The sequence below is a fragment of the Paramormyrops kingsleyae genome, chromosome 2 (assembly GCF_048594095.1).
Source record: "Paramormyrops kingsleyae isolate MSU_618 chromosome 2, PKINGS_0.4, whole genome shotgun sequence".
In the NCBI taxonomy this organism is placed as follows: domain Eukaryota; kingdom Metazoa; phylum Chordata; class Actinopteri; order Osteoglossiformes; family Mormyridae; genus Paramormyrops; species Paramormyrops kingsleyae.
Window position 1 is genome coordinate 17,184,644 of NC_132798.1, and position 24,268 is coordinate 17,208,911.

At 46.4% G+C, this 24,268-nt stretch overlaps 2 protein-coding genes across 2 annotated transcripts in view; one reads left to right on the forward strand and one right to left on the reverse strand.

Moving 5' to 3' along the window:
• Positions 1–30, reverse strand: part of LOC111855132 (syntaxin-binding protein 1-like) — a 31,388-nt gene extending 31,358 nt beyond the window's left edge. The window contains exon 1 of the mRNA XM_023833835.2: positions 6–30. The gene's annotated coding sequence lies outside the window, so the exon portion shown is untranslated. The remainder of the gene's footprint in view (positions 1–5) is intronic.
• Positions 31–87: 57 nt separating this feature from the next.
• niban2b (niban apoptosis regulator 2b) overlaps positions 88–24,268 on the forward strand; it is a 34,780-nt gene continuing 10,599 nt past the window's right edge. Inside the window, exons 1-6 of the mRNA XM_072706907.1 lie at positions 88–449; positions 11,994–12,124; positions 13,070–13,198; positions 13,381–13,486; positions 14,009–14,176; positions 22,526–22,641. Of these exons, the coding sequence (XP_072563008.1) occupies positions 395–449; positions 11,994–12,124; positions 13,070–13,198; positions 13,381–13,486; positions 14,009–14,176; positions 22,526–22,641 (705 nt within the window). The 5' untranslated portion in view covers positions 88–394. The remainder of the gene's footprint in view (positions 450–11,993; positions 12,125–13,069; positions 13,199–13,380; positions 13,487–14,008; positions 14,177–22,525; positions 22,642–24,268) is intronic.

Consider the following 24,268-nt stretch of genomic DNA (forward strand, 5'->3'; position numbering starts at 1 on the left):
CTCACCTTACGGGCGACATATCATATTAATCTTTTTTACTATTTCCATGACCCCACCTTCAACGCCCCTTTAAAAAAGTCTGCGCGTTAAACTAGTAGTGAGGGTGTGTCTTGCGTGGAGAGAATAATATTCTAGTTTGCTGACACAGTTCAACCGGAGTCTCCTACTTTAATAGCAAGTTCAGTATTGTGTTCAAGACATCATATCTTTACACAAGTTGAAATCGAAAATTCCTTTCGGATAAAACTAGTTTTGTATGCCTCGGGAGTTGAAAAGGATATATTTAAGGGCAGATTCATCCATACTGGTTCGGAGTTGTCACTGGACGCCGCTGTTAGGATAAAAGCAAAAGGATTTCCAGTTTGAGTACTGGGTTTTTAGGTTGCTTATCGCCATGGGGAATGTAGTGTCGGCACACCTGGATGAGAGTAAACGGCAGCTGATTACGGGTAAGTTAGTAATGTCTTTTTATGTGGTGGTTAGAAAGTGCTTTGCGTAACTAAGCTGTTCAGTGCGATAATTTTACTCCTATCGAGTAAACTACATCCGTAGTTTGCAGCTTGGTAAGTTGGTAACCATTTTTTTATACCCACGTTGCCTTTCCCCCTGAACTTTCATTAACTAATCGAGACTCGTTCATCTGTGGCCGTGGAGAAGGTTAGCCAAATTAGCAGATGGGGTTTGTTTAAGAAAACGACACGGGGGAGGGGTTAAACGCAGTAAAATGGTTACGATCCCACCTTCATGCACATTAATTAGTTTATTGATGTGGACTGGGCTTTACCTGATTCTTGCGCACGAGCGCGATATATAGTGCCTCGCGCCTCTAGTGATACTTTTTTTGCGCTACGTGGCACGCGCACTGTCCCCTGCATTTCTGGGGGAAGCTCATACGTGGAAAAACTATGTATCTGACTGCTGCGCTTCATAAGTCGGCATCTATTGTCTTATATTTCCTCTCACTGGTGTAACCCAGCATATCACGGGTGGTTTGTGCACGATGCATAAGCGGAGTATGTAGCTTGAGTCATCTGCCCTCTTTAGATCAGCGTGAATGACATGAGCTAACTGAAGTTCCTCTCCCAGCATGGAAACACACCCACCTACAGTACCTTGGGAAAAAGAAGAAATATGCAGCTTGTGAAACTCCAAGAGCCTCCCACACACACCTTGCTGTCTGTAAGCCATTCAGGGAAAAGTCTTGGAAGCGCACTGTATCTGTTGAAATGTGGCAGGGAGTAACTGGTGGCCTGAATCAGAACAGAAGCAGAGTGGATCTGGTGCTGATTCGGGGTCAGGCCCCGGCATTAGTGTCCTTCGGGGGCATTGGTTAGTGGGACAGGCCAGTCCGAAAGCCCAGGCTCTCTGACTGCCTTAACCGGTCCAGGTGTTGGCTTACCCGCTAATATTAGCATGGTTCAGCTGCCTTTAGGTAGTGCTGCTGCTAGCGGGGGCCACGTTGCAGCCCCCAAGGATGCTGCTTCAGTTCTATTCATTTGCACATTTCTGTGAACCTCCTTACCGAGGTAGTTAACCTGGAAATGTCTTGTGTGAATGTCGATAAGTGGATGCTGGTGTCAGACTAGGCAGTCAGGCGAGATCTCATGATTTAAGCCGATTTTTGCATGAAGATATATAAACATGAGTGAAAGGATACAGGTATTATCAGGACGATACCTGTGCTACTGAAGCTGTAATAGATTTAAAGTAACATGTAGGCTAACTGCCCTGTTTTGGAGGAAGCAAACAACTTCCTAGTCTGCTCGAAATAGATATGACCTCACTTCCTCTAACGGCCTGTGCTATCAGTATGGAATTTCAGCCTTCATGATTCTGTGTATAACTGTGTCTTTTGAAAATATGTGAAACTAACCTGCACTTTAAATACATGCTTACCTGGGGTATGTTCAGTAATTTGCCTTTTAAAAGTATTATCAAAATGATTGAGAGATCCTTATATTGTAAGTGAGTATAGTGTTCCTATTTGTCACCGATGATTAGTTAGATAGCAGTGATCTGTCTTGACTAGAACATCCTTTGGTCTGAGTGTGACTGACACCTTGGCACTTTTTTTGGCGCTGTTTTCCAGCACACAAACCTTTAATTTCACAGAGGCCTCCAGCTCTCCTGAGGTTCAGAATCACAGTCTGAACTGGACCAGGAGCAGAGTGGATCTGGTGGTGATTCAGGGTCAGGCCCCGGAGCTTGGCTCCAGCATTCCCGACATTCCCGACTATCCTGGCCAGTTCGGAATAGTGCTTTTTAGCCGAGGAATGTCAAGAATGCTGTAAGGGACAGGGGTCTGGGAAGTAGGGAGCCGATTCAGAGCCTGTGGCCCCCATGCTCACAGCAAGTTTGGGAAAGGAGTCTTGGGTGGGGTAGCCCTTCTTAGCTGGCTTCGAGCTGGGGGGGGTGGGTTCTCTGCACTCACCACTTCGTGGAGTCACTGTGTGCCTGAACGCCTGTGTTTATGGTTTCCTGCAGTCCTGACTGTTTTACAGATTCTCTTTGAAGGCCAGTTAAACCACAGACCATTTGACAGCCGTGGCAGCAGCAGTGCTGTCGGTGGTTCTGTAGACTCACTCACCCAAGTCCCGGGATGCAGCCGAGTCGCTTCAGGCTGATGAACGGGACATAGCGGCTCTTATTGCTCTCAAAGTGCTAATGGCGACTGCTTCTTCGCAACCACTTCCGGCAGCCACACCTATGAACGTCTTAAAATTAAACCATCTGAAACAGACATTGTAGAAGCTTTAAACACGAATCAATCCCCGTCTGTTTGCCATTGCAGTTCCTCCCTGCTGCATTAATGACGTTTCATCAATTGCAGAGCACCTTCTTCTTCCCTATCGGAGAATACGTCCTTAGTCTCACTTGCCTTTAACTTCTGGAAAAGGATGTGCAGCTATTTGTCTGAGTCGTTATTTTAGTCCAACGTCAAATATAATACATACGCTGAAGCAGTAATTGAAAAACCAGCATTTGGAACTCAACCCCACACTTTAGGAAGCATCTGCGATTCTGGTAACCAAATTTTTGAGGGCCCTTCTGTCTTGGTTGGCAGTTAAGTTACTCTTTGCTCTTCCGCAGATTCCTTATGGAAAAGAGCCAGATTCAATTAAGCTCCGGAAGAAATTCTGGGATTCCCTGAGTTTGGCTTCTATCCATGGCAGACCGTCAAGCCTTGTAACTTCCTGTTAGCCTCTGCACATGAAGAAGTTTGATTACTGGTGCTTTTCCTACCAGTTTGTTTGTACTAATACAACAGACGTACATGGTGTCTGCACCCGATTATGTGTAATATACATAATCCAGCGGAGTGTATTTGGAGAGGAACAGGGTGTGATCCATACTGCACCGGGGCTGAGCAGAACTTACAGCTGCATAAAAAGACCAGATACTCGCAATCTGCAAACAGGAGGATTTGGAGGTTGGGGTCTTTCACAGCAGGGGTGGCTACAAAGCAAAAATGCGGGCTGGGATACAGGAAATTCCAAATGTGCAGAGTTTGCTCGGCAGAACCTGGGGGGAGGTGTTTTGGGGACCATGTGGTGCAAGGCAAGGAAGGGGTCCTCTCTGCAAGCTTTACTTTCCACCCCCACTTCATAGTGCAAATGCTCTGACAGGTGCCAGCACGCTCGGGGGTGAAGAAGCAAGCCCAGTATCATCCACGTGGCGGCACTTTTGAAGATGAGATCCATTCTATAAGTACACCTGCGTGCTCTGGTAATCACAGGGAAAGCAGGTTGGCAGAATGCAAGGTGGCCCGTCTTTGCTGCTATGATAACCTGCATCTGATAAGCGAGGCCCTTGTAACGCAATTCCTTTTCGCGTTCGTCACCAGTCCCCAAGGTCTAAATCAACTGATTTCTATTTAATTTTTTAGTTCAACTGTACAGCTTTGAAATCCAGTGCCAGTGGCAAAACAGGAACATGAAATATGTTATGTGTCTTGTGGAAACTTCTTTTGTTTGTGCAGCATTCTTATCATGCTTGCTTATTACAGTATTTACAGTTTGTAAAGAAAATCAGGCAGGCTTATCTTTATAAGACTTCGTAAAGTTGTTTATCAAGGTGGAAATTTCACGCTTATTATGATTTGTTGGACTTAATTTGTTTGCTTTTCACACTAGTGGAATTAAAACGGAGCCCACTGTTTTCAGTCCTGCATTGCCTGAACTTCATAAGTTCACTGTATTTGAATTAAATCAGATGGACAATAACATGAATGTATACACTCGGCTGCCAAAGGTATAATGCAAAAGACCCCCAAAGTGCTGGGAACAAGATGTGCACATTAAGTAATTCATTGTTTTTTGCTGGTGGAGCGCTCACCTTCTGGCAATGTTCACATTAAAAGTGCCTTTTGCAGATTAACACAAGTTCTTTGTGAGTGCTGATGTTTCTGCTGTGTGACTCAGTGTTAAGGTTGTTCAGGTGTTCAGGAATTCCCTGCGCTGTTTCCACCCTTGGAACGCAGAAGGTTTGCCAGCTGAACCAAACCTTTTCTTGGATGTGTCGCCCGGTGCCCTGGGATCCAGCCAGCGTGTGTGAGACTCCACCACCTTTCAGGAGTCCCCAGACTTCCCTTACTTGGTCAAGCTGGTCCTTTTCAAACTTTGATGGGGTGCCTCACCACTGTATGCAGGCCTTATAGATCAGTGACTGGCAGAATACAGCAAAACTCTCCACAAAGAAGTGCAAACAGTGTGTTTTAAATAAATCTTTTTAATGTTTTAGGTAGGGGGAAAATATACTTTCAGAAAACCTTAAAAATGGATCTTAAAATGATGTGACTGCTGTTAACCAAGAGCTTATGGACATTGATATGGACATTGGACAATTTTAAGTGCTTACAGTAACCCCGGGATCAAATCAGATAAGAGAAAAACAAAAGCATTGTTCATGAAGCTATTTACTGCCACCGTTTATTTAAATGGAAGATTATGTATAAATTATTATAACCGTAAGTATTTTAGCCATGAACCAACATAATTGTTCAAAAACACAGGCTGAGATGTTGCTGCATTAATGACATGAGTGGGCTCCAAGGAAAACACCAATGACACCCCCCCCCCCCCCCCCCCCCCGCCTCCATCTTTGGGGATTGTGACCAATCAGCTGGGACCCCAGTCACTTCCAGGATGACTTGCGTGTCACTTCCTCTGCCCGAGTCAGCACCAGTGAGGGGCCCAGAACAATTAAGACAGGAAGCCAGAACAGCAGAACTGCAGTCAAGCAAGCAGGATCTGCATCAAAACAAGGCAGCCGTCAGTCAGCAGCAGGACAACACAGCTGATCCTGTCTCTCCCTCACACACACGCTCAGACACGCATCCTCTAATGATGGCAAACACACAGAAATCTCTCTGCTTACATTCACAGTATCTAGCCTCATGAAAGAATGTTCTCCAAGACATTTTGAGTATGGCTTATTTTCATTTCGCTAATCACATCCTTTCAAGTCACACGTTCTGTTATTCGTGAGAAATGTGCGTTATGTCATGAGGTTCTGCTGAATAGCATTGTCTTGCTGGGCTCTTGCTTAAACCTAGAGAAAAGTATTCCTGTCCGTGGGAACACAAGGTATTCACGTAAATAAAACTCACAGGCACCGGTCTGGCAGGGTTGGCCCCCACCTGGATGAGGTGCCCTCTTATCCCGAGCTTCCTGTGTCCCACCAAAGAAGTCTCCATGTCATAAGTACAAGGCAGGGCAGTGTTTTTCCCCCAGTGCCAAATGACCTTTGACCTGACAGTCGCATGTGACTGGTGTCCAGGAGGTTCACTGAAGCGTCTTTCCCCATCTTCCTCCACAGCATGCTCTACACCCCTCCTGCTGCGGGCTTTTGCTTCTCATTTGTCATACAGGCAGCAGAGCTGAGTATTTCCTTGTTTTTGCTTCGAGTGTGTTTGGCTGAACCCCCCCGCCCCTGCTGGTTAGCAGCTCAGGCCGTTGTTTGGGCATGCTCTCACAGACGAGTTTCAGCTACATGTGCTCATGCACAGCCAGGCTGTACTCGAGCCAAAACACGGGTGTAGTATTTTTACAGAATGCTGCTGTTTTCCCAAACTAAATGCAAATCTCAGTTGTGTTACTGTGATTTTGCTTAGGGGTCCAAGCATTGTTAGCTGCAGGATCGCTGTGGTTTTTTAAAATTTGTTTTTTATTTATTGCCAAGGTTCAAAACTTTCCTTTGTGTTTGGCAGTTGGAACATAGTCTAACATATGATGATCAGAGACATTCTCTAAAGTTGCCTGCCTTAAAATGTTTACATAATGTATATAGTAAGAACAAAATATTAATTGCAAAAGTGTGGGTCAGGCTGATATTACTGACACTGAGAGCTCCACCCTAAAGACATTATGGGTCATGCTGTTTGCATAATGTACTGTAAGTGACCAGGGTCTCAGGCTGAGCAGAGTCGTGTTGTCAAGAGTCAAGCGGATTGTGTCAGTTGGAATCTTTTCCCAATTGTCTCATAAATCCCAGGGGACAAAATACGATTATTTTGTTTAGTTTTGCTCGTCTCTATGACTGTAATTGTTTGCTGTTGATAACGGGCAAATAGTTCTGAAACCACAAAAGGAGGAAGCAGCATAACAGAGAGGATCACACTCTTTATGGCAACTATGAATCAATAAATGAATAAATGAAAACAATGTAACATCCGTATTCCGCCGGTGGAAAAAGTTCGCCGAGTCGGGGCAGTGCTCAATCTGGGGGCCAGATTTAATAAGTGTTGCTGTTTCATTTTTCCCAAGATTCAGTGAGGCCCTGATGTTTAGAGGCTATAGACTGTGCATTAATGCAGCCCTGTGCAACTTACCCACAATACCATAGTGACAACACCTATCCTGGAATCAGCCAAGAGATTGGTTCGTCCCCTCAACATTGTGCACCTTGAATGAGAAGTGGTACCTTTAGGGCTCTTGAGTAATTTCCCTTCGAGGATCAATACAGTTTGTCTGATTCCGATTCTGATTCTCACTCTCCGTCTTACTTATCACTTAAGAGTGAGCAGAGTATTTAAATACTACCTTCCTGCCACAATCAACCACACACACACAAAGTGTCCAACTTGTAAGAGAACCTAATAATCCAAGAACAAGGAACAAGGAGGTCTTAATCTTTTTTTGGTAAATCAGAGGGAATTCATCTGACCAACATCTTTGGAAATAGCTTTTCTGCCCATTGGCAATAGCTACTTTTTCCAACCAATTAACGTGACAGCGCCCGCCCTCTGGGTGTGCATTCTCTCTCTCTGCTTCCCTCCGCATTCTGCACTCTGCCTAAATGTCGGCTCTGCCTTTTGCTGACTATCATCAGTGAGTCGGACACATGTTACTTACAATTCCTGTCATTGGCTGGTGCAGCTGCTGCACCTCCATCTCACAGGTGACTCATGATCCCTCACCATCTTGTCCTTCTCCATGCTACTTCACTCTGCTGACCTGGCATCACCAAAACCATTTGACCCACACCTTTATGACACGTGGGAGCCTTTATCACGATTTAGGACTGGTTACAGGGTTGAGTGAAGTAAGCTGCCGTCATTTGCATCTCAAGGTCCCAAACCAGGCGTTGCTTTCAGACTTTGGATCAGCAGTTCCCATTTTTAACCTTATTTTTGCATTATTTCACAGCTGCAACCTTTCAGGTATTACCAGATACATGGATAGTTGGGTTATGGAGCTGAGGTACAGTCCTGAGTCACATGCCTTGTATCTTAGCTACTGCCAACAATGGAGTGGATCTTCCCATGTTTGAGGGTCATCTGTGGGTATTTTGAGGGTTCCCTGTGCAGCCTTGATTGTGGACAGGCTGCCTTGAATGAAATAAACATTAGAAGATATGAAAACCTGACCCTCTTTGATGGGGAGCACCGCTTAGCCATTGGAATCGCATCATTTTTTATCATCTTCAGGATATTTTTGGCTGGAAAAAGGAGACACAAGAGTTTTGCTGTCTCAACAAAAATCCAAGAGAGTAGGGCTCCCAATCTCTCCTGAAACACCCAAGATGTAAGGCAATTGTTTGGAGGCTCATGGCATCATCAATGGCCTGTCGACAGCAGTAGCAGCAATGTTGGAAGTGCTACTGTACGTCTCCAGTAGGTTCTGGCTGCCTTGGTCTGGCTGGTATCCACCGGCTGAGGTGCATTCCTATGGTATTGTGGTCTCAAGTCAAGTCAGAACCAGGGTTTCCAACTACATTTAAGCTGCTTTCAACAGCCAGTGACGGGAGGCGTTTGAAGAGGCTTGATGCACATGTCTTGCGAGGCTGAAAACCACACATCCCACAGCATTTGGGCCGAGTTGTTTCACTTCCCAAGCAGTGGGGAGGTTAAAGCGTGGGGCCAGCAGTTCCCCAAGGAGCAAGTTCTGTATGGGTATTAGCAGCACTGCCTTGTCCTCCAATGTAGCTGGGATTTACTGTGATGGTTGCTGAGCCGAGGGGGATCCTCAGGGCTTGTAGGGTGGGCTGAGGAGAAGTGAACATGGACGAGTGCCACCTGGTAAAGCTAACTGCAGTTAGGAAGGAGAGAGTTAAGAAGGTCAGAAGAAAAACACAAAAGTGCCGTACAGTGTGGGCTGCGGGCCGGTTATGTAGGATGCTGTCATGATAACGTTGACTAAGAAAGGAAAGGGAGAAAGGAATGTGAAAGGTGGGGAGGCTGTGGACTGAACAGGGGCTTACTAGAGCTGCTGTTTTCTCTTCTTTTTTTTTTTCTTCTTTTAATCGTCGATGCCCTTCGCAGAATTGAGAGGAGGCAGGTGAATTCCAGAGTTATTGGTTTTGGGGGGCATTTGCATGGTAATGGGGTGGGGAGGAAACGCCACCTGGAATGGGCAGAAGAGTTATACGATTGAGCAGTTGAGCTGGATGAGTTTGAGGAATGACAAGTTAGTTCACTGGAAGGATGAGGAGGTGTGAGGTGACAGAGGGAGACCACAGAAACACCACACAGATTTCCTTCAATTTAGAAGGGATTAAAGATCAACTGCACAGGGCTGTTTTGCTGTAAGACAGTGCTACCTGATTGTTGCACCTTGTTGGGACAAATGGGAAACATCAGAAGTGAAGGTAACATACTGCATAACACCGGGAACTTCTGACAGACTATGTCAGTATTGACTTACATTATGTCAGCTTCCTGTATGAAATGAACCTCATTGTAGACAGTCTTACTAAAGTGCTCATTGTCAGGAGCTTGGATCCCAGGATGGTGGTTATGTTGGTGAGATGTGAGTGTCACAGTGGTGGGAAGATTGGTGCCTCCTGGGTCAGCAGTCAGATCACATGAGACAGTGAGTGTGACTCACAGCTGCTTCTTCCCTGAAGTTCTCTCTCTCACTCGCTGCCATACTGCTGATGTCACCATTTTTTCACCAATCCCAAGTCTGCCCCTACTTCAGCGCCTTCCCGACCCTTCCCATCCCCTCTTGGGCTTCCTCAACGCCTTATTAAAAATAGGCGGGTTATTTATAGTAATGTCCCGCTCCCCTGCATTTCAATGCTGGAGATCGGAACACCAGAACCAGGGCTTCCAGCTTTTGTTCTGCTAGCGGTTCTCACGACTTTCACTTTCGTCCCAGGCCCTGTTTGCTGAACACATTCCACAGAAGGCCCCAGCCATGTCTCGCCCCCCACCCCATGCTATTCACCCATGGCGTTATCACGTTAGTGCATGGCTGACGTGACTGTGGGCCCTGAGAGAGCTCGTGAACCGTCTCGGTTCCTGCGCCTTCTCTGCCTTTCGGATGTTTGTTTTAAGATATCGTGAGTCACTGTGCATACAGAGGAACGCCGACTCCTTCCCAGTGCAATGTCCGGTCCTGATTACTCCTGCTGTTAGCTTTCTCTGAAGAATAGGCGAAGAATAATGCCTCATTGGTCCGACATCTTCAGCTCTGTCATAGGATTCAATAGCAGGGCCCCTGTCAGTCTGCAGAGGAGAAATATGTGAAGGACACAAAGCCCCTTTTTTACTGCTGGGTATGAGGTTATAACCCAAATTCTTCCCCAGTTCTGTTCCCTTGTCTTAAGACTGTGGGATGGAGGATCATTAGGGGGCAGTAATGATTCAGCAGGCTGAGACTCTGTGCTGGTAGTTGGAAGATCACCGGTTGAAGCCCCGGCCTCGACAGTCGCATATGTGTGGGTCCTAAAGTGAGGCCCTTATCCCCCAAGCCCTAGGGGCGCTGCATGCTGGCTGACCCTGCGATGTGACCCCCAACTTATGGAGAGCAAGATGGGATATGGGATATGGGCTAGGAGGTAAGGAGCGTGTACTATATCCAGGCTGGAAGGTGAGGAGCGTGTACTATATCCAGGCTGGAAGGTGAGGAGCGCGTACTATATCCAGGCTGGAAGGTGAGGAGCGCGTACTATATCCAGGCTGGAAGGTGAGGAGCGCGTACTATATCCAGGCTGGAAGGTGAGGAGCGCGTACTATATCCAGGCTGGAAGGTGAGGAGCGCGCACTATATCCAGGCTGGAAGGTGAGGAGCGCGTACTATATCCAGGCTGGAAGGTGAGGAGCGCGTACTATATCCAGGCTGGAAGGTGAGGAGCGCGCACTATATCCAGGCTGGAAGGTGAGGAGCGCGTACTATATCCAGGCTGGAAGGTGAGGAGCGCGCACTATATCCAGGCTGGAAGGTGAGGAGCGCGTACTATATCCAGGCTGGAAGGTGAGGAGCGCGTACTATATCCAGGCTGGAAGGTGAGGAGCGCGTACTATATCCAGGCTGGAAGGTGAGGAGCGCGTACTATATCCAGGCTGGAAGGTGAGGAGCGCGTACTATATCCAGGCTGGAAGGTGAGGAGCGTGTACTATATCCAGGCTGGAAGGTGAGGAGCGTGTACTATATCCAGGCTGGAAGGTGAGGAGCGTGTACTATATCCATATATATGATTGGATGGGACTGTGTTTTGAAGGGGGACCCTCCCTTCTTCTCTGAGTGCAGTGCCCCCCCCCCCCTTACTATTTTGGAAAATCCCAGATGTTTAGTATTAGCGAGTCAGCTCTCCATCTCAGATCTTTTGGTTGCTACTCCCCCCAACCGCAGCCCCCCCCCCTTCTGCCTGTTCTCTGCACAGCACGTTTATGGCACGGCAACAAATGTGAATTCGCTGGACCGGGTTGCTTCACTGAATCGCTGATTTTTGGTGGACCATGTGGAATCCTACCAGGCGTCTCCCAGTCACACCTTCCGCAGGCTTACAGAGCTTATAATAACGAGACCAGAGTCCGTTTCTGTGGAAGTGTTCCTGCCCTTCTACCTCATTGTCTTGAGGCTAATCTAAACCAACACTTTATGATTCAGAGTCACCTTAGTATTGGGTGTTAATTAAAGCTGCTATTTTCTTTGGGTTTCATAAAGTGTCTGTTTATCTGTCTCTCAGTCAGTCAGTCAAACTTCCCGTCCACCATGTCCAACAAAATGCAGCCAAAAGTTCAATAATTCAGTCACATTTCATTACATAAAAACATAATCCTTGCTTTGTTTGCCAAGCATGTGTAATAAATGTGAACAAATCCACACAATTTACCAGGCATGAACATTAACCTGCTAAGCTAATGACCAGCATCCCCAGTCTGCAGAGTCGGTGTCGTAGCAGATTCAAAATGGCCCAGTGAGCCACACTGGTAGAATGAGGCGATTTCCTTTTCCTCTGTTTCGATGCAAAACTTGATGCTGTGAGTGGAGGCCTGGTTATGCGGCTGACGGCATCAGGCAGTATGGCAAGTCTGAGCATTTCCACTGCAAAAGGCTACAGCAGGTGCATTATTAAGAGAGATGGTCACATGGTATCGGGAGTAGTTCAGAGTTAGGGGCCTTGTGGTGACATCACTCTACTGAGCATGTGAAACCCCATGACCTTCTGAGCACGAGTCCTAACCCACAGGGCCGCGCTCTGCCCCACAGTCTCAGTTGCACTTCTGATCTGACCTGTGCCCTTCCCTCTTGCCCCTCCTCCCCCAGCACGGACAGGGAAGGTGATGGGAGAGTTCACCCAGCTATACGAACAGCAGTACCCGGTTGCCCTTTTTAACAAGATGCGCTTTGAACTTGAGGCCAACGGGGGGCCCCAGTCTCAGCTTCTACAGCGCAAGGTAAGAGGCGGAGCCTAGTCTGGCTCAGCCAATCTCTGATCTCTTTGTTATGGAGTCAGGTAAAGCTACACACACTGTGTTCAGCTATCCCATCTGCCTTACAAATATCCATCCATTTGCCACAACTGCTTATTTAATACACGGTCACGATTAGCTTGGACCTTTTCCCAGCATGCACAGGGGTCGAAGGAGAGGATACCCATTCCAGAAAAACATGTTAGGCTGTTGAACTTGTTTTAAATATATAGTGACAGAGAATGTTATCTAATGTCTAAGAAGATAAAGTTTGAGTTAAAGGACCAAGTGAGTAAAGGATAATTAATGTAAAAACATACAGCACCAGAGCCAGAGCAGAGGTGGGATTTTAACCTCCACCTCTGGAAGTTTGGTTTGGGGTAACAGTTCTACCTACTGATCTCCTGCTGAAAGTACAGGGTGCCATTGTGGGCAGACGGAATGCCCACCTTAGGCACCAGGGTGTGTTTTGCATATGACAGTATACATTAATTTGTACTGGTTCCACACAATTGTACGATGCCAGGTCAGGAGCGGTTTCCGGAGGGGAACCGGCGTCGATTACGACCCAGTGGGTGTCTCACCATTTCAGTCAGTGCAGTTTTAATCTCTACTTGCTGAGGACCGGTGTACTTTCGAGAGACGAGTAGATGTTTCAACCCACAATGTTTTCTTCAGTACAGGAAGTACGGGAAGTCTCAGGGTACGACAGAGCAGCTTGGTCACACTTTTCATGAGAAGCTGCTGGTGCAGGCCAGGTCAGGTCGCTCTGCTTATTTCACTGCCAGCGACACTAGCCTTCTTTCAAGGACTTTCCGCCTGCAGGATCTGACCTCAGTCACACCGAGGAAGCCACTTGTCTGCCGGTGGTGGAACGCGAGCACCTCCACTGGCAGCTGCTCACCGTCGCTCTCGCTGCCGTTCACACAGGCCCCCCTAGAGGACAAGTCCATATTCTCCGGCAATTTGTTCCAGTACCTGGAGGAGAACAAGAAATGGCGCAATCGGTTCTTCTTCATCCCAGACTCCCATGTCGTCAACTACTACGAAAACAAGCTGGTGAATGAAAGCACACTTTTCCAACGCTATCTCTCTCTCCAGCCACCCCTCCTGTTACCCGCGCTCGCTGTACTGCTATAAAATGTCCTTTTCATTAATCACCTTCATCCAGGTGCCTGTACTCCAAATATTTGTTCTAGCTGCTGACTCCATTTTGGTTGCCGCCCTCTCGCACCCTTAAGGCTCACGAACGGGGGCTCCACCCCAAGGGGACCATCAACTGTGCTGGGTACCGTGTGCTCAGCTCGGTGGAGAAGTACCTAGAGCTGCTGGAGACCACACTGCCTGGTGAGCTGGGGGCAGCAGTGGGGAGGAGGGGCAGGGTGTCACCGGGAAGTTGGGAGTGAGGGACGCAGTAGGAATGTGGGGGGTGGGGGGGGGGGGTTATGGTAGATTGCAGAGGTAGCTGCTTCTCAGGGTTTATTCATCACGCCGTTGTGCAACCTGTAAACCAGCCAGTTCATGGGGGGGGGGAGGGGTTGTTAATGAACTGCACGCTGGGAGGGTGAGTGAGTCATGTGGGAAGATAAAGTGTCCTGTGAGTCAGTTCTGGATAGATGGGTGTAGGATCTTTTGTATGACATGCGTGCCTGTGTGCATGAATGTGTTCCCTGTGTCCCCGTGTGCATGAATGTGTTCCCTCTGTCTGTCTGTATGAACTCGTCCCCATATGTGTCCCCTCTGTCCATGTGCGTGAGCATGTCCCCTCTGTCCATGTGCGTGAGCATGTCCCCTCTGTCCATGTGCGTGAGCATGTCCCCACTGTCCATGTGCGTGAACACTTCTTGGCCTCCGGCGTCACCTTTCCAGGCGTGAAGGCCAAACCAGGCAGCTCGCCGGGCCTGAAGTGTGCCACACAGTTCCCCATCCTCCTATGGCATCCGTACGCCCGACACCAGTACTTCTGCGTCACCACAGAGAAGGAGCAGCAGAAGTGGCTGGCCGTCTTTCAGGACTGCATCCGGCATTGCAACAATGGTGAGCCCCACCCCGTCTCCAGCCGCTCTCCCCACTCAAGCACTTACAGCGTGATGCCGGCAGCCTAGTGGAGGTACTGAAGGGTGATTCGCTGTTTTCTCTGAGTAGCTATGTCGTAATAACAAAGCAACTCAGATTCAAAGTATTTAGATATATAACTCAAACAGAAAGGACGTCTCGTGGTACGTGACCAATGAGAAAGCCAGTCTAGATGGCTGTCAATGGTGTCATTGACCTCATTCAAAGGTTATTATTGGTTAAATGACCTCATTCACAAAACCCCGTAAAGAGTTTGTCAGCAAGTCAACAATACAAATCAGATGATGATCTCTTAACTGGGCTACTTAAAGCGGCATGTCTGATTAAAGGGATGGTGCAGACCACGTGACCATTTGTAGTCGATGCCTTTCGGTTTTCCCTAGGCACTTAGGATGCAGCCTCTGCATTTTAGAAGAAATTGCTCAAAGATTCCTCGCTGTGGGAGGGAGCAGGGTCCTCATTTTCCCAGGGAACAGGGTTCACGAGGGGCCAGGAGGAACAGAAGGCAACATGAGATGTAAACATGCAGTTTCGTCAGGAATGGGAAAGGCATGTCAGGTATCCGAAACGGGCAGTTTGCCCAGAAGCTGGTAGCAGAAAACATTATGGTTCATTTCTACTTTTATGTTTACATTTCATTACAAGCATTTCATAACATCAATGATTCCTGAGCCAGTATAAGTTATATCTTTCCATAAACGCCATAATTTTAGTCAGTTTAGCATTTTTGCCTGACATGGCATAGAATTAGACCCACTTAGATATTGATATGACTGGTTATACCCTGGCTAGTTGCACAGCGGTACAACATATAGGCTCAGCAACCTGCACCATTCTAAAAACCCAAATTCAGCTTCCCTTACCGGCTATATCTTCGGGACCGGAACATTACACGGTACTGTGTTCCCGTATCTCCAGACCATTAAGGAGAAGCTTCAGATCGCTCTCTTAATTAGATGACTGTCTTAACAACGTGCCGTAACAGCTGGCCTGCCAGCACTCGTGTGCAAACGTGCTTCTGCTTTGCCAGAATGACGAGAGCTTCCTCCGGTTTGGTTTCAATCAGTACCCAGGGAGCTGGGCAGCCTTAGGATCTGTTGGCATGCGGTGATGTCGATCACAGTAAACACAATGTGTCACCTATAAAACACATATTCAGTCTTAATGGCATGCTTGCACTTTGCCAGGCCGGCCACAATGCATGCAAGTAACTGCTATGGTTTTTCCTACAGGGAAACTTTGTCACCGTATGAGTTATAGAACAGCTGTCCTTTCTCATTGTACCTAAAGTGGGTGCATTTTCTAACGGCCTTCACTTCCTGTTCGAGCGTTTCTCTTCTGTTAATGATCCATGGCGCATGTCCCATGTACCTTTTCCAGTTTCTGTTTTTAATCACATCCTTTGTTCCCATTGGATCTCCTCCATGTTAAATCTTCTGTCCTCAGTAGCACCCCCGTATCCTGTTTGGTGACCCTCACCACTCTGCGTCTGCCTGAGGATGAGCAGACCCACAGGGCGTCGATCCTCCTTACCCCGTAACCTTGTGCTGCACTGTAGGCACGGCAACTGTGGAATTCTCACACAGTCAGGCGGCTCCTCCAGACCACATTACCCACAATTCCCATAGCAACAGAGTGCTATTCTAGTGTCCTCCATTCACGGGGAAGACTATATTTGCAGCTGTTAGTTCTCTTCTTGTCATGATGCTTGGCTCCAGTCCATCTCTGCTATTTAGATGTGATGCCTAACCCCCCAGGTACTGATTATGAAGGGCTGTGCGGGTTCAGAGTAAACATTTGTGTGAACTTTTCTTTGGCTTAGATATCGTTCAGAGCTTCCCCCCAGAATGGAAAACAGCAGGCGAGAAGTCACAGGATCAGCTGCTTGCCAGGATTTTAATTCTTCAGACGGACACAGTCACACATTTTACTCAGAAATTAAAAAGCGATGATGATTGTCAGTCACTGCCTCCTGTACGTGCCCAGCTGATGTGTGTTAATCTCAGCGTAGCTAGTGTGCACTAGCACAGAACTAATTTAATGTCTCATGACATGAAGGTGCTTGGGTGTGGAGAGAAGTTGATGCAGTCAAGACCACATGCTGAGCGAGGTAGTCGCCCGCTGGATTTGCAAGCGTAAGTGGGCGGGGCCCAAGGAGCCATTGTCTGGGCTGTCAGCATAGCAACCGGCAAGGTAAACAGTCGGTCCTGGTCGATTCCTGGGAACGGGAACATCGTGGTTCAGCAGCCTCTCCATTTTGCCGCTGGCAGCTCCGTCAGCAGCTTTTCAGCCGGCCAGATAATTTAACGATAAGATAAGGCAGAACCTAATTGATCTCTCTGAGAGGAAATTTCTTTGTCCCATACCACAGAAAGTAATACAACCATTGATAAAGTGAAAATAATACAAAAAAAGGATAACGTAAGTAAAAAGACAAATACATAAAGGAAAACGTTAATAAAATAAACATTAAGGTAATGAAGAATAAATAAGAAAACTGTGCAAAACAATGTACCACTATGAGTAATATAGTGCAAAATGGCTGTTGCGCAAGTCAATTCACAATACAGGTAGCAGTGGAGGAGACAGCATTGTACATTCATATGGCAGAGGGGATAAACGGGCAATGGTAGGGCTGTCATGGGCTATGTAGAGAAAAGGACTGTGACCTTTCAGACTGATACCAAACGGGCAATGGTAGGGCTGTCATGGGCTATGTAGAGAAAAGGACTGTGACCTTTCAGACTGACACCAAATGGGCAATGGTAGGGCTGTCATGGGCTATGTGGAGAGAAGGACTGTGACCTTTCAGACTGATACCAAACGGGCAATGGTAGGGCTGTCATGGGCTATGTAGAGAAAAGGACTGTGACCTTTCAGACTGATACCAAACGGGCAATGGTAGGGCTGTCATGGGCTATGTAGAGAAAAGGACTGTGACCTTTCAGACTGACACCAAATGGGCAATGGTAGGGCTGTCATGGGCTATGTGGAGAGAAGGACTGTGACCTTTCAGACTGACAACAAACAGGCAATGGCAGGGCTGTCATGGGGTATGTGGAGAGAAGGACTGTGACCATTCATACTGACACCAATCATGAATTTCATAGCTCAGCATTTCAAGCTGTGTTTTGTGAAAATGGATGAGGACTGGAGCAGAGGCGTCTGGGACGTGGTGGTGATCACGCCTCCTTTTTCCACTCCACCTGCGCAAGGTGGAGGCTTAGAGAGGGTGTGTCCCCAAGAGCTTCGCCAGGAGAGCGGAATTTTCACAGCACCCAGCCAAACAGCCAAATGTTTTCTCGCGGAGGATTACAAGCGGTCTGCAAGTCCGTGCATGTGCACGACGCCAAGGAGGAGGTTCTCGTGACTCAGAAGTCTCTCCCCTAAATATCTAACAGCATATTATCTTCTTTTTTTACTCTCCTCTTGCAATTGCTTATAAAATTTCAGTGGTTTTTAATACATACAAATCATAGCTGCACCTATAGCGCACCGCACTGATGACCTGAACCACAGAACTACGTGCCTGACCTCACCACACGAGGCACTAAACCTCTGTCGTCACTGTGCACCACAAGAATGGGGTTTTGGCAAATGCTCTGAAGAGTCTTTGTCTTAGTTTTCTTTTCTTTTTTTCTGGAAGGGTAAAGGTCATTTTTGGATTTCTGACCAAATTACCTCTTCCCGGTGCTTTCAAATCCTGCTCTTGGTTTTTTTTTTTTTTTTTTTTGCTTTGCGTAATTGCCTGAGTACAAATAACCATGCTGAGGGACTCAGGCTGGAGGTTTACAGTTGCTCAGAATGGGCCTTCACTTAATCAGGCTAGTCTTTATCAGGCTGGTCTAATTGTTTCAGAATCTCTGAGTATTTATAGCTGAGAGGCTTATTTTGGAGTCAGGCCAAAAGTACAGACGTGTCCTCTCTTCTGTTCTGCTGTCGACATCCTGGATGAGGTCATCAGTAAATGGAGTCTATTGTGTGATTTAGCCTTGGGGCTCTTCAGAGAGTCTGCCCCCATGTCTCCAAAACTCGCCTCGTGCTTTGCCTTTTCCGTAACCCAACTTGACCTCCTACCTCTATTTGTGAACCTCATCAAGGGGGGCTCTGTGTCGGTCTCCTAGTGTTCTGCCTCGTCACTAGATGTGTGTGACGGCGGGGCCAGTAGCCAGCGGGCTCCTGTCATCGGAGGCATCTAAACGGCCAGCGGTTGAGGCATGTTGGCACGTGGAAGGTGATCCCTTTGGTGGGCGGGGTCAGATTAATACATCAGTTATCCTAGGGTATAGCCTATGGTTCTGGCAAACAGCAGGGCCCCGCCCCACCTCAGGAAAAATGGAAGAGTTAGTTAAATCGGCAACACCTGAGTACCCGTGCTGCTGTCAGCCGAGGGCCTGCAGGTACGTCAATCCGTCTATGCAGTGAGATGAGCCCAACGTGACTCTGAGCACATGGGGGGTCAGTTTCGGCATCTCCTCTAGCTGAGGGGCTCCGGTCCTCAGGCTCCCAAGCCTGCCTAGCTTTTTTATGGGAGTTTAAGTGGGTTAAATAGACCATGCATGCAGGCCCTCCCTGTCCCGGGAGCAGGATTCGGGCTCCCTCTAAGACCTGGCCTGCAGCAGCAGGTGAGGTTCCTCAGACTGGCTGACGCTGGGCCGTGCAGGCAGCTGGGACGCCACAACCCGGAGGCCTACAGCCTTGGAAGTGACATGGGCTCTGTCCAGCTAAATAAACATGGGGGGGGGGGGGTGGACCTGGGAGATCTGGAAGCATCTGACCTTGTGGCTTAATGTGTGGCATCTATTCAGAATCCACTGACAATCTCAGAAAAAGGTTTTTCAAAGAACCTCCTCAGCAGTACTCGGTCAATATTATCGCCCATTTTATGGCCACTTTTATGAAATCTCCCTTAGTTGGCTGCACGGCTGTATATAATCTCTTGACTATAAATGGCAGAGATGCAGGATCATAGGGTGTCCAGAAACAAAAGGTTTCTGGAAGCCTTTCTGATGTGTGGCTTTTTCTGTAGTATTGTGGATTATGACTTAATGGACAGGTGACACACTCAGGGAGCAGCAGATAATCATTCTTCTCTGCATTTCATGCCTTTTGTTGACTCTTTTTTTCCAAATGTATATGTTTTTGCCAGAGTAATTGAGGTTAACACCTCGCTTCAGGGAATAACAGCCAGGCCTCGCCTTAGTCACCCAGCTACCTGGTGTTCTGAACATTTATTTTGTGGTGAGTAATGAAGGGGAAGGGGAGCATTTACGAAGGCTACATTTACACTCGCAATAACACACACTGCGACTTTAACTCCTCCGGAGTGTTAACAAGAAAGGTATGACTGTGGATTACAGGTTAATCAGAAGAGTTTCACTCCCACCCAACACGTTTAAGTGTTTATTTCTGAAGGTTACACAACTCTTTGGAGGATGAGTCACTCTTAACGAAGCTGTTGCTTCCTAATGCATCCATTGAAATTACGGAATATTAGGATCATTTAAGTTAAAGAGAGGAACAATGATTCTGTTAATAAAAAATAAAACAGGCTGTTGTTATTGATGCCTTAAGGGCTAAATCGTTAATATATTTGTAACTGGTCACCGGTTATTTCGCTTGCTGCACATCACATACAGGAAATGCAGTTTTCAGTTAAATATTAATTATGGTGTTTAGCTCGTCAAGTCGTCATGCCTTTCCGAGCCCAGTATATGTACAACAGCTGCAAGCAAGGGCAGAGAGCATGTTTGCCTCACTTGTACGACAAAAGCATCTGCGAAATTAAATGAAAATTCAATGTTTGTTACAGCACAGCCGTTATCTCATCTTCTAGAATGACAGGATTTCTTTGGCGATTAAGCGCAGCCTCCCACCAGCGCAGCCTGAATTCTCCTCCTGCGGCGTTTTCATTGCTGATACGTGTCCGTCCTGTTTGCTGCCGTTCTCACTGCTCACTTCCTGTCTTTTTCCTCTAGAAATGAATCAACATACGCAGCACTTGGTCCCACACACACACACACACACACTCTCACAAATGCACAGCAAGCACGAACAGGAAGTCTGTGGTACACAATCCTGAATGCATTCATAGGTGGACACTCGCAACCATTTCTATGGGGGAAAACTCTAATCCCAACATGACGACCTTAACCATAAGTATCCAAACAAAATATGAGACTTTTGGCTAGTTTTTTATTTTCATTCACTGAAAAATGGTACCCATAATGTTAACATAACAGATTTTTATTGCATTGTGGGGGCCATTTGGTCCCTCCAATGTAATATAAACATACTGTAACACACATACACACACATGTTAGCATTCCTGACTTTATGGCAATTTCCCTTCACTTCACATTTTTATACTATGCATGATCACATTCCTGTTGGACTTGTATAAAAGGCAGTTAAAGAAAGCCTTACTGCAATCTCCTAAATTGTATTTTTTAAGATTTTATAGTTTGTGAGGATATGTTCACAATATTTATTTGGTGAAACCTAAATATAGGCACACACATAGAACTGTCTCCAAAACACTAGATCATTTCTTTTTGTCAGAGCCCAGAAAATTCTGGATGTGGTGGCCCCATTTTGGTGTTTGGGGGGCTGTTTTGGGGGCTGTTTGGGTCTTTCAGTGCCGCCTTCTGTTGATGTAGCCCTGTTTTGGTGTTTTTCACTTGGGTCTGTTAAGCTTCCTGAATGCGAGTATCCAGCTGCAGACGTAAGTCATATTCAGCATCTTCCAGTTAAGGGCCCGCGTTGGAATGCAGGGACCGTGAGGTATGCGTCTCTGTAAACCATGCTTATAAAAACAACTGGAAAACACGGGGAAAAGTTGCAGAATGACTTTGGTGTATGTTGTAATATTTCACTGAATTATGTCTTGCTCTTCTGTAATGAATTTTTGAGCCAAGACATTTTAACGTTAAATGTGGTTTAACTTTGAACTGATCTATATTGGTACCCAGTTGGTTTGTGTCTGGGACCTTGAAACTGACAGTGAAGCACTTGCATTTTTGACCCTTTCTGTTTTTTTCATACTTGGATGCCACCCGTCCACTCCTCCCCCAGAGTTGCCTTAGCTTGAGTCTGAAGGATCTCCTGCTAGTTACTGTTTGTATTCTGTGTTGGCGTTGCCATGGCAAATATTATCACTTCCTTTTTGGAGATGAAACTGCAGCTTATGACTGAGACATATGTCTGCCATTCTAATTCAGAACTCGCCATTTCACTTGTGTGTTATTGATCGATTTACTTTGGAATGTGAATGTACATGTATATGATATATACAGACGCTCCTCTACTTACAAATGAGATACGCTCCGAACGCCCGTTCGTAACTTGAAATGTTCGTAAGTCTTTATTCAACATCATTTTAAGGGTATACGCAAGAACAAAGAACTAGGATGCTGGGAGTACGCACACTATAGTAGGAAACGGGAGCCCAATAAACACAATTAGGACTTACAGTCCTCTTCGTTTGTAAATCTGAAAGTTCATAAGTTGAAACTTCATAAGTAGAGGAGCGTCTGTATATATTTCAAACTTATGCCTGTTATTTATACACTATGCTTAAACTTTAGACCAGCCGGTACTGCGTAGGATCTACCACAGAGCCCCTTTAAGGTTGATGAGTTGTGTGTTCAGAGATGCCTTTTGTATTCTACTACTGTACTGGGCTAATATTTTGGCTGTTACTTTTGCACTCGTGCCCTTTCAGCTGCCTGAAAGGGCTCTGACCTCTGTGATTTAACAAGATTTTTTTTTTCTCACACCATTATTCTCTGTAAACTCTTAACATGAAAGTATGTGTCCTCCGATTTTAAAATTCCCTTCAGAAATTTTACAGGAGATTAGCAAGACATTCTGTCCTGGATTACCTTTGTGCTTTATGAAATTAATTCAGTAAATTGGGATTAATAAATATGATTATTTGTGATATATTAAGCCAGGTGGATTCTTGAAGATGGTCACAATTCCAGGATCAAAGGTCCCAGAACCTTTTTTTTCTGGTGTCCATAAGTCTTCAGGAATTCCAAAGTGAAGGTTTGCCAGTAAAAACAGTCCCTCCTGTAGCTCAGAGCAGGGTGCTGAGAGTCAGAACAGCCCCCGGAGAGAATGGACAGGCTGTATGGAGAGCACTCACAGCAAAGATGTTAATGACCTGTAACTGTTGTGCCATGGAAATGGCCTGGCAGTTTAGGGTATAATTACTCTGTGTGTCAATCCTGGTCCCTCATCCCGCTCTGGATGTGGGGTCCTGAGTGACCCCTGTAACGTTATCGGTGATCTTCTCCATCTGCACAGGCCTGTCGGAGGAGTGCAAGGTGCAGACACCAGCCTTCACGGACTCCGTGCGGCTGTACCGGCAGGCGCACGACCAGTACAGCACGTGGGAGATGATGTGCGGGACGCCCCAGCAGGTGGGTCAGCGTGTGAGCAGGCGAGTGATTCGGGGGCTGAGAAGCATTTTAGCCGCTGGCATCCGGACGTTCACGGGGGTACCTGTGAATATGCTGGTTCTGCTATAAAGTAAAATAATGCATATTTCATTTTTATTATTTTGATGTAGAAGAAAAAGATGAAGAACCTCTACTCTGTTTCTGGGCCTTTCCAATCTGCAGTCATTTTGTCAAAATTAACAATTGCTAACTTGGCACCTTCAGTCTAAATATGACGATTACCAGTCATCAGCTAATTTTAGTGTAACTGAAAACATCTGAATCACTATTTAAAAAAAAAAAAAAACTTTAACAACCTATTTTTAAAAAGGCCAGTTTCGCATGGGGAGGCTTCTCCTCTGCTGCTCTTCACTGTCACTCAAATAAGGAAGTTGTTTTGCTGCTTTTTGTAAGGTATTCCATCCCTAAAGCAAGTATCACATTCCTAACTGGGTAACCCTACCTCCTTATTTTGGAGCTAGTTTGTAAAGTGGGCATTGTGCTGCATGCGTGCTCACACTCCGACACATACGCGCAGTTTAACTTTGGGATCGTTACCCTCAGGCTGTTCATATACTGAACGAGGACTCCAACAACTGACAGGTCACTTTACTTTACCCAGCCTGCCATTTATCCATCTTCATTGACATCTGCAGATACCCTCGCCACCTTGAATTATTGTTATTGTAATCTTAATCTTATTTATGCTCGACATTTTACGTTCTGTTATTTTCCTTTATGTTATGCATTTCCTTTCATGCATAGTCCTGGAAGCAGGTGGAAAGGCGTTTCACTGCGCAGATGTTCAGTGTGTGTTTGTGCATGTGACAAATAAAGCTTGAAACTTGTTAGGGAACCTTCTGTCAGTACTGATGCTGGCTGTGGGGGTGCAGGGGCTGATGGGATATCTGAGCAGATGTCTCCAATACCAGTATGAGGCTCCATTGTAGCATCCCGGGAGACAGGTGGAGAGGAGTGTTTACCTGGCAGGGTGTGGCTCAAGGCCGCCGCCCAGCGACACTCTGTAAGCCCTCATGGGCTCCTGCTTTGTCTGTCTTCCATCCAAGGCTGGGATTCCCCCCCACTTTTTTCTCAGGGTGGTGTTATGACAGGGAGTCCAATCATAATTTAGCAGTGTTAAATAGGGGTGAACAACAATGGAACCATGACAGGAATCATGATAAACATCATTCTCCAAAAGGTAACCTTGAACTGAGCTTCACAAAGAAGGCATTTCATGTTCAGGAGGATCTAGTGATTCATTGGCGTCTCATTTTACAGCACATGCCTTGATGAACTTTCCATAAAAGCTTGTTGTGTGAATTTACCCACTGCCTTGATATATTTTTTTTCTTTGATGTCTCATGAAAACCGTTATGAAAAACATATCTGCGGTTTGTAGTTTGTGTGCCTGTATGTATGTGATGTATTATTGCATATCTGCATGTTTTAATCTCTACATTAAGGATTCTGGAAAACTTAATAATAAAAACCTTTGGCACTGTAAAGCACTCCACCCCTCCGCAGCATTCTTGTATTCATTCTCCATTCTATAGGCTCTTTGATTTATTCCTAAATTTTAGAAATGGACGCCTTTATGAAATCTTCT